This window comes from Silene latifolia, chromosome Y (genome assembly GCF_048544455.1).
Source record: "Silene latifolia isolate original U9 population chromosome Y, ASM4854445v1, whole genome shotgun sequence".
Lineage (NCBI taxonomy): Eukaryota > Viridiplantae > Streptophyta > Magnoliopsida > Caryophyllales > Caryophyllaceae > Silene > Silene latifolia.
Window position 1 is genome coordinate 242779767 of NC_133538.1, and position 10706 is coordinate 242790472.

Genomic DNA, 10706 nt, shown 5'->3' on the forward strand with positions numbered 1-10706 from the left:
AATTTTGACCATTTATGACCAAGTTTCACAATATAAGGCCTAGGATTCACGAAATAAGGGATGACAGAAATTGTGAAAAAAATAAAGTTCAGGTTTCACATAATCTAGTCAAAACTTCACAAAATAAAGTTCAGGTTTCACAGAATCAAACTTTAGAATGACAGAAATTGTGAAAAAAACTATTGACATACACTAACATAGTCGAGGTTTGAGTAGAGAAATTGTGGAGACATGTAAACCACGAATCATTAATGTCGACCTACGCATTCCCAGTTAGGAAACCAGATAAGCTTAAAGAGATGTTGAAAAACTCAAAGCTGAATCTAAGTACCTGAACCAAGTCCATATGAGTGAAATCAGAGGCACCGATAACATACAGCCGATTAGCTTTCCCATCTGAGTATACCCACTTGAATGATGCAATTGGAATCTTTTCCAATTTATAACCTAAATTGAGCTATATAACGCAAAGGTACAAGCAGAAGTAACCTAAATTGAGCTATATAACGCAAAGGTCCAGTTATGCACATGGCATGTTCAGGCAAGTGGAAAAAAAACAGCCACGGCTAGCGATTAAGAATTAACTAAAAAATTAACTAAAAAGCAACAATAACGCAATTTTCTTTTAAAAAAAAGTGCTCACGAACCTGAGTGTCAGTGAACTCGGCGTCATTTAATGCACCATCGCCATCAAGGTCACATAGAATAAAGATGCGCTTTAAGGCATTGACGCATTGAGGGCTCAACTTTGTAGTTCCTTGATCATAGAGAGGGGCTGTAGGGTAAAATACAACAAATTGAGCTTGATGAAAAACCTCTACAATCTGCAAAATGACAATGAAAAATGAGTAACAAAAATGTGATAGCTACCTATGAATGCGTATACAAAAATAGTATGTATGCCAATTTAACATTCCAAACGCAATAAATAAATAGAAATAGAATAGATAGGTTATCTCGTAACACGAGAATGAAAGCTAAGGAAAAGCTTCGTACAATACTAAAACTCTTCAACTAAAAAACTGTAAGTTTCTTACCAGGATAAGGTTCTTTGCAGAACATTGTATGCAAACCTCAACGTCCCGAAACTGGTTCAAAATCTGTGATACCACCTTACCCAAACCAGAACGCTGTTGATCATCAATCAAATCTGACTTACAGCCAGCAACTATAACAGGTAATTTCTCCGGCTCCGGCTGAGACAAAGTTAGGACAATAAGTCAATAACATTAAGTCTAAACAAACAACAATAACAGTGGCTCAAGCAAATTGCAGATAAGTATTGAAAAATTCTAAAAATATCATTAGTTTCTCGGTAAAAAAAAAAATTATTAAATTTTTTTTATTAAAATACAGTGATGAGAAACATAAAAAATAAGTGAAATGTCAATTTAAAATCCATAAATAATACGGAGTACACTAAAAAGTAAAGTTTTATAAAAACCGTGCATATAATCGGAGTTTACTCATAATCGGAGTTTAAAATTATAATTGAAGTCGAGAATCACGAACCAATGAGGCGAGAGGTAGCCGGGTCATCAGAATCGAACACAGCACACTGCCAGAAATCCTGGTTCTCCCCTCGTAACTGTACAATGATAAATTAAAACACAAAAAACTGTCAATTAACATTTGGGAAAATCCAGGCTTTAACATTTTCCGGAGATGCATTTAACATGCCACTAGTCACTGTGAGACGGTCTCATATTAATATAATGCACAACCATTCTACTTCAACTTGAATTCCGACCAATATGATGTAACCATTAATCCACTAAGAAATTTAACCGACTACTCTATAGAATGGTTCCATCTCGTGATAAGTTTTATCATGAGAGTGTCTCATATGAGAGTTCGTGTTTATAATTTGGATTCAACTGCTTGCAGGAAATGTGGTTACCCGTAGAAGTGAGACTGTCCTAGAAATTTTGCAAAGATAAGTACCCGCTTTGCCTTCTCTTTTCCAGTTCTATTTCTACCATTTGTATAAGCATCTTCTCAGTTTCTATTTTTGAAACCTAGGGAAAACAGATATAGATGTCAATAAGCAATAGGACAAAAGTTGTCATCAGTTAATTATCAACTTGCACTAGAAAATAGCTGCATGAAAGATGCAATTGTGATGGAACTACAATGAAACAATAACTGAACATTTCCATGTGGATCTCTCTCAAGCAACAGCTGGTCTCTAATTGCTTGGGGCAAAATTTCAAATAGTTGACGAGACTGCTCTTTTAGTTTCTTCTTCCACTCTCCACCTTCATCAACAACACCACTTGCTAAAATCTCATTAAGCTCCGCAATTAGCTGTTGGACCTACAATCCATGCTGGTTTTAATAAACTGTAGATAATAACATGGCAGACTTTTCGACTAAGGAATGTATAGCTACCTCAGGAATAAAATCAATTAAGCCTTCTGGTACAAGTACAACACCATAGTTGAACCCGAGCTTTGAACGTTTGCAGACTATATCAGTGATGTAATCTGTTACATTTTTTAATGTCTGCTTCTTCGCATACACCTGCAGAGTGAGACAAAGGAGCCTCTCACGAAATGTTAAGACACGAAAGCAACATACGAACAAGTGAGAAATCAATCAAAACCTGCAAATAAAAAGAGCGAAACTCGGTGATTAAACTAATTTATGACCAAAATTTAACAGAAATCGAAATCTAGGTTCTTACAATCTAATAGCCCTTCTCTAGCTACAATCTAATGACCATAGCTTGTAATAATACAATATACATTTCTCTACTCCTACACTATTCTGTGGTCTAATTACCGCGATTTAGACCATTTCACTCCACACCTTAATAAGGTATATTTCTCTAGATTGTAACATGCTGAAACTGGAGGTAACAGAACCATGACATTATCACATAAAATTCTAAATCAAACATAAACAAGATTAGATTCAAATCAATCAATCATTTCAAGCTGAAGTTTGATCAAAATCAACTCACCTATCTATAACGCTAAAGCAATCAAAACATGCTATAAATTCACAATCAAGTAATAATAAGAAAGCCTGAGCTTGCAATACTACAATACCTTCTACTATTCCTAATTTCTTCGGCAGTCTACTTGCCGCAAATTAAACCGCCGTTCCATTAACAGAAGCACAAAATTACTTAAACCTCTATATGAAACAGTAACAATCTTAATTTCAATTGTAGAATCAAATCAATTAATCATTTTAAGCTGAATTTTGATTGAATCACCTCACCGATTGAAATATATTGCAAATAATAGCAATCAAACGCGCTATAAATTCACAATCAAGTAGAAATAAGATTACATAATCTATAATTGTACGACAAACAAAAATCGCATAAGTTCAATTGCATAATCAAATCAATAAATTTTCATCAAAATTATCTCATCGATCGAAATATAACACAAACAATCGCAATCAAAACACGCTAAAAATTCAAATTTAAAATCATCTCAAATACTAATAAGCATATAATCAACGATAAGCAAAACTAAAGCGAGAATAAAATAAAAGAAGAAGATGCGAAATTAGGTTAAAGTAAGAGAGAAATACTTAGACGAAGAAGATTGAGATTCTTGTTCAAGCCAATGGCGAATTTGTTTAACGTTGCGACGAAAGATTGCGGCCGAGTTCTTGACGTCGCTACGAAGGAGAAGTACAACGGTGCTAACTCCTGCAAAAAAGTAAATAAAGAGAATGAAACATACGAGCTGAAGAAGAGCTGAAGAAAAATTTGAGTGAAAAAGGGCGATCAAAATTTGAGTGGTAATGGCGAAGACGAGCTAAAGAAGAACTGAAAAAAGAGAGACAGAGAGATAGAGAGAGAAAGTGAAGAGAGTGGGAGTGTACGGAGTAAATGAGTGAGTATGAGAGGGAAATGGCAGTAGTTAGATGAGTTTTGTAGGGGGACACATGACAGAATCTGGTGCGTCTATAGTTTTTAGATCTAAGGGTTTAGAATGAGTTCAGCCGCCTCACCCTAAGAAGGGTGCCTCACATGATTCAATTTCTATATATATATATATATATATATATATATATATATATATATATATATATATATATATATATATATATATATATATATATATATATATATATATATATATATATATATATATATATATATATAGGAATGGGATCATGTGAGGATACACTATCTTTTTGAGGATTGAGGATTTCGTTACAATATCATAGGTTGTTCAATACAATATCACAAGTTATTCGATAAAATATCACAAAAAAAAACACCTGTACAGAAAAAAAAAATTATAATTTTTTTTTTTAAAAAAAAAAAAAAAAAATTGGCAAAGATCGGATTTTTCGTGATATTGTATTGAAGAACCTGTGATATTGTATTCACTAATCCTCAATCCTCAAATATTTAGGAGTTCTCACCGGATCCCGACTCTATATATATATATATATATATATATATAATTAGGATCACATGAGTCCTACCTAATTATTTGAGTCCATGAGTCCATCTACAATATCACACATGAGTCATAACAATACTGTTTTATATCAAGATATTAGTAAGGGTATTTTCGTAATTTCCTAAAGTTGTTATATAAACCCTATTATCAGCTCAAACTCACCATTTGAATTCATTTACTTTCTCTCTCTTCTCTCTCTCTTCCGCAATCACACTTTTCATTCTCACGCCGTCAATTTTTCGCGCGTTGTTGTCTTTTTCGTTCTCGTTGTCATCTTCACCTGTGTTTATCATCATCCGTGATCGATTTCGCCGATTTTCTTCATCATTCGTCTCGATTTTGCTCATTCTCCTTCACTTTTTCTTCATCATTCGTCTTCATCTCTTTTTTCCTCAATTTTAACATATTCAATGTCAGGTATTTCATCGTTTTTTGCTTCTTTAATTTTATGTTTAAATTTTTTCATTCTGTTTTCCTGTTTTATTGCATGATGTTTTATTGTTATTGTATCTTCGACTGAATTCGTTGTGTAATTACTGGTTTTTTGTTATAATTAATGTTATAATTCATCAACATCAGTCACGGATTCATCAATTCGTGCTATTTTATGAATTAAAATCATGTACTGATTATATACTTTCTTCAACATGTAGTTTTTGCTATTTTGTTGTGTTAAAATTTAATCTCTGTTTTCTTCATCTTCTAATTGACGTATAAAAATGATGTACTCATTATCTGTTTTGTTTATCATCAAGTTTATTTTGCATTCACTGCTTGTGTTTACTTCAAGTTTTAATCGTTATTTAACAGTTTCCTTTGTATCACTTTTTATTTAGTAGAGTATCATAATTAATTCTGAATAGTATCACATTTTATAGTTTACATTTTGCACGATTCTTGCTCATTAGAATCAGTTTCCATTTCACAATATCACATTGAGTCCTTTACAGTATCATAGGCTGCAGTACATGACTCGCAACTACTTTTTGTGCATTAGTATCACATGTTATGCTTTAGAATATCACATTGAGTTCTTTACAAGATATCATAGGGCAGTGCAGATATGTAGTAATTACTCTGTGCATTAGTATCATATGTTATGCTTCAGAATATCACATTGAGTCCTTTACAGTATCATAGACTGCAGTACATGACTTTTAATCAGTTTCCGTGCATTTGTATCACATGTTATGCTCCAGAATATCACATGTATTCCTTCAAAGTATCATAGGCTGCAATACGGTTGCGTGTTTATTTTATATTCATCAGTATCATAGTTTTTTTATAATCTAGTTATATTTGTTATATTTGTATCACTGTTATGCTCCAGAATATCACATGTATTCTTTCACAGTATCATAGGCTGCAATACGGTTGCGTATTTATTTTATATTCATCAGTATCACATTTTATGTTACACAATATCACATGCATTCCTTCACAATATCATAGTTTGTTATAATCTAGTTATATTTGTTATAATTTGTTTATTCAGCTTCTCTTGCTGTAGAAAATACTTTTATTGTCCCTGTGGTACCTGTTCCTACTCCACAATGCATAGATGTTGATGAGGTGCATGCTGGGAATCGTCTTTCTTTGATGGTGACCCCTGGAGGTTCTGAAGAGTGGGTCAGAAATATTGCAACTGAATTTACACCTATAATAGGACAAACTTTTGCTATGTTAGACGAGGGTATACAGTTTTATGAGACTTATGCAATAGCATGTGGTTTTGAACCAAGGAAATCTTCAACGAAAAGGTTTCGTAGTAGTGCAGATATTAGGACAAAATTGATTGTGTGTCACCGGGAAGGATTTAGGGATTCTAAGCCGACAATATTACCCATTACTGGTGAGGAGGAGGAGCCAATGGTCAAGGCCTGTAATCCGAAGAAGACTAAGGTTACTAGGATTGGTTGTAAAGTTAGGATTTTCTTTAAATTTGTTATTAAAGAAATTGACCAAGTTCAAGTGCCACTCTTTGTTGTTGATCAGTTTCATGCTGCCCATAACCACTGTCTTTCTCCACTCAAGTATAGAGAATTTCAGAAAAAATGTAGAAACCTTGCTTTGCAACATAAACAAACCATCGTTGATAATTGCAAGGTCAATATTGGCCCAACCTCTACTTTCACGTCCGTCAAGGAATATGTTGACGGCTATAAAAATATTGGAGCTTCTTTGAGTGACTTTAAGAATTTTGGAAGGGAAATCAAGTGTTTTATAGGTCTTAAGGATGCTCAAATGTTTGTAGACCAGTTGGAAACCCTTCATGAAACCCAGGAAGGTTTTTATTATGCCTATGATATTGATCAGAATAAGTGTTTGTTTCGTGTATTTTGGGCTGATGCAGCAGCACGTCGTAATTACGCTCTATACGGTGAGGCGGTGACTTTTGACCCAACCTATTCAACTAATAAGTACGACATGATCTTTGCTCCTTTTACTGGTGTTGATCATCACAAGAAGTCCGTCACTTTTGGCGCTTCGCTTATGTCTAGGGAGAATGACCAGAATTTTAAATGGATTTTCACAAAATTCTTAGATTGTATGGGTGGGAAGGAACCACATTGCTTTTTTACCGATCAATGTCCTGCTATGAAAATTGCAGTCCCTTCTACTTTTACGATTGCTGCCCACCGCTATTGCATGTGGCATATTATGAAGAAATTACCTGAAAAGGTAGGCACGATGATGACCAAAGAGATCGACCGTCACTCGTCCGAATTCTCGTTGTTTGGGATTGGACTTAGAGCCTGCTGACTTCGAAGAGAGGTGGTGTTCGTTGATCAGTGAGTTTCAATTGGAAGATAATACATGGTTGCAATATCTGTTTTCCAAGCGGCAACGTTGGATTCCGGCATATTATCGTGATATTCCTCTTGGTTGTCTATTAAGAACAACGCAACGCTCTGAGAGCGAAAACAGCTTCTTTAAGCGGTTTGAGAATCCTCATGGCACACTTGTTGAGTTTTGGATGCGCTTTCAAAGTGCTATGGATCAGCAACGGTACACCCAAAAATCTCTTGACAGAGATAGTGATCACTCCCTACCTCAAACCAAAACCCTTCTTAGCCTTGAGGTTCATGCATCGACTGTTTATACGCACGCTCTCTTTTATGAATTCCAACAGCAGTGCGTTGATTCTCTAAACTCATGTAGTGCGGGTGATTCTTCAAGGGAGGGTAGTACAAGGTTCCTAGAAGTTGAAGATTCTATCTTCAATAAGACTTACACTGTCGCATTTAATCCTTCAACGTTTGATGCAACATGTTCATGCAAGCTGTTTGAGAGGAAGGGATACATATGTAAACACATCATCTGGATTTTATCAGGTAAAGGGATCAAAAAGATACATGATAAGTATCTTCTCGATGAGGTGGACAAAGAACACTAAAAAAATGCCCTTGTATGATGCTAACGGTCAATTGTTGGATGATTTTACTTCGTCGGATGTCACTAAGCTTGATTTTTTATGCTGTCCGAATTCTACTCAACATTAACACTACTCAAATCTCTGCCTGAAAATCACATAAATGAACGACTTCATTATCAAGACATTTAGACTCAGTCTTTGAAAAATTGACTAAACACCAAGAGTTGGAGATGCTCCTTGGGGTTAAGTCTTCATCTGAGGTCCGTATACTACCTCTTGTTCAATAAAAAAAACAAGGGAACTGGCAAGAGGTTGATGTCCAAGAAAGATCAGTCTGTTGCAAAGGCACAAAAGCCGAAAAGATTTTGCAATAATTGTAAACAAATGGCACATCATGATAAACGGAATTGCCCTAATCCAGCTGTTGATACATCACAACACTCGTTTGATCATGAATCCGATGTAAGTAATTTGTCTTACAACTTTTATTATTTCATTTTTTACGTTTGCTATACCACAGTTGCTGAAGTGTGACCCTGATAAACAATATCACAGTCCACGCTAAAAAATATCACATTCCATGGTAAATAATATCAGTACCTTGTTAACCACTATCAGAATATACACTTGATTGTAGACAATATCATCCCAATATTAAAAGGTGTCTACTTTGAAACAATATCACAATCATTTAATAACAATATCATACAACCCTTGAAACAATATCACAGTTTTCCAGAAGTTGATCAAAAAGAAGTTATACTTTGTCAAACTTATTACTAACGTTATGTCACTGTTTTTGTCTGTTTGTTTTGCAGATTTCTTCACTTGTTGATAGTGATTATTAAATACTATCCCACCTCCTTTAAAGGTTTATCACACTTGATACAAAAACAATATCATCATAATAGTTAAACAATATCACAACATTACACTTGCTTGTATACGTATTTTATTATATTGTATTATATTGTAAAATACTTCTAAGGAATATCACATTTCAAGTGAAACAATATCACCAGTATTCATAAATATTACCACTACAATTGGATGTTTTTAGGAAACAATATTGCAAAAATATGATTGAAATATCACAGTACATACTAGACAATATCAACCAGTGAGTGCAATAATATCACAATTTTCAAACAATGTCAACACGTGTATTCAAAAATATCACAGTATGTACCCCAACAATATCAAACAATAAAAGGATTTTTATATCCTTAGCCACTATTGTTGTTCTTGAGGATTAATATCACAACAACTAAAACATAATATCATACAACCCTTGAAACAATATCACAGTTTTCCAGAAGTTGAACAAAAAGAAGTTATACTTTGTCAAACCCTTGAAATATCACAGTACATACTAGACAATATCAACCAGTGAGTGCAATAATATCACAATTTTGTCTGCTGAATAATATCACAACTTATCCAACTAAAAAGGAATTTTCAAACCCTACCCCCTGATTTATTTTAGAGAATAAATACAACAATATCAACATGTTTACGGAACAATATCACAGTTTACTAAGAGTTGATCAAAAAAAAAGTTATATTCCTACCAGTGTCCCTAAAACAATATCACACAACTCTTGAACCAATATCACATGTCTGACCTTAATAATATCAACCATTGTACTTAATAATATCACAATGTGTACAAAAAAAAAGTTATCCAACTTAAAAGGGAATTTTAAATCCCTATCCGTTGATTTATTTTAGAGAATAAATACAACAATATCATCATGTTTACGGAACAATATCACACTGGGTACCAAAACAATATCAAAGAGAAAAAGATTTTAAGAACCTTATCTGCTGTTATTATTACTGAGAACTAATATCACAACAACTTAAGCAAAGTATCACCCAACTCCTGAAACAATATCACAGTTTACTAAGAGTTGATCAAAAAAAAAAGTTCTATTTCCTACCATTGTACCTACAACAATATCACACAACTCCTGGAACAATATCACATGCCTGTCCTACCAGCATTACATTCCTAGCCCTACTTTTGTCATCTTCCTCTACCTCTCCCTCTTCCTCTATTATTAGGATTTGCAGTTGTCTTCAGTCGTTTGTACTGGATTGTGGGTGTTTCTACATCATCTTCACCATCTTGTTTGGATTCAGGTAGCCTGTAAAAACAGAAATGCCATGTTATGGTTCTATGTGAAATTTTTACCTTTGTGTCTGTTTCAAATAAAAGCAGAAACGTAATGCTATGATTGTATATCAAAAATGTAAAAGTCGGGTTTTTGGTTTTTACCTTCTGATTGGAGATTTGCGAAGAATGGGTATTTCTGTGTTAATTGTTGGCATTCTAGTAGCATCCTCCTTGGCTTTTGTTTGAACATTGGGCTTCTCTTTTGGCGGACCTTCTGCCTTTGTTATTTCCTGTTCCACAGTATTATCCTTCTCAACAACATTATCCTTGGCTTTTATCTTATTGCCCTTGTCTTTTGCATCTTCGTTATTCTTCCTCTTTTCCTTCAATCTATTTAAAAGCTCTCCCTTTCCCGCTGTAAATTCTTTAACTTTCCCAATCAGCGCTGTCCTCATGTTATTTATGTCAGCTAAAAGTAATGTCGCTGCTATTTCTACCCAGTAGTAGCGCCTATGCACTTTCGACTACAAATCAGCTTCAAACAACTGCCCCTCATAGCGAATCATGTGCATCATTAAGAAGTTTCCCGATTCAGTATTGTTTGCTTCTTTCTTTTGCCAATTGAAACTCGTGTTGACAACATCAAAATCTATTACGTTATGCACTCTATCAACATTTTTCCCTGCTAGGAAATCACTCATGTGATAGGCCTACAACAATTAGTTATACTATTAGTCATTATTTTGTCAAACAATCATATTCATTTACTGTATAC

The 10706-nt window shown here is 34.2% G+C and overlaps 2 protein-coding genes across 2 annotated transcripts; one reads left to right on the forward strand and one right to left on the reverse strand.

Moving 5' to 3' along the window:
- Window positions 1-1504: 1504 nt before the first annotated feature.
- Window positions 1505-4729, reverse strand: LOC141630361 (pyrophosphate--fructose 6-phosphate 1-phosphotransferase subunit beta 1-like). Its single transcript, XM_074443192.1, has 5 exons — window positions 4616-4729; window positions 2392-2523; window positions 2152-2316; window positions 1980-2018; window positions 1505-1588 (listed from the first exon to the last, which is right to left on the reverse strand). Exons 1-5 carry the CDS (start codon window positions 4727-4729, stop codon window positions 1505-1507), a joined length of 534 nt encoding a protein of 177 aa, XP_074299293.1.
- Window positions 4730-4846: 117 nt separating this feature from the next.
- LOC141630362 (protein FAR1-RELATED SEQUENCE 5-like) lies at window positions 4847-8660 on the forward strand. The gene is made up of 5 exons (XM_074443194.1): window positions 4847-4853; window positions 5932-7118; window positions 7279-7815; window positions 8110-8274; window positions 8631-8660. Exons 1-5 carry the CDS (start codon window positions 4847-4849, stop codon window positions 8658-8660), a joined length of 1926 nt encoding a protein of 641 aa, XP_074299295.1.
- The last annotated feature ends 2046 nt before the right edge of the window (window positions 8661-10706 follow it).

Coding starts and splice junctions, on each gene's coding strand:
- LOC141630362 (XM_074443194.1), top strand. Junction 7,119..7,278: donor TGAAGAAATTACCTGAAAAG/GTAGGCACGATG, acceptor CTGTTTTCCAAG/CGGCAACGTTGGATTCCGGC. Junction 8,275..8,630: donor CGTTTGATCATGAATCCGAT/GTAAGTAATTTG, acceptor TTTGTTTTGCAG/ATTTCTTCACTTGTTGATAG.
- LOC141630361 (XM_074443192.1), bottom strand. CDS start 4,729: ATGATAAACACAGGTGAAGATGACAACGAGAACGAAAAAGACAACAAC. Junction 2,524..4,615: donor AGAGAGAGAAGAGAGAGAAA/GTAAATGAATTC, acceptor CTCACTCTGCAG/GTGTATGCGAAGAAGCAGAC. Junction 1,589..1,979: donor AGAAGATGCTTATACAAATG/GTAGAAATAGAA, acceptor ATCATTGTACAG/TTACGAGGGGAGAACCAGGA.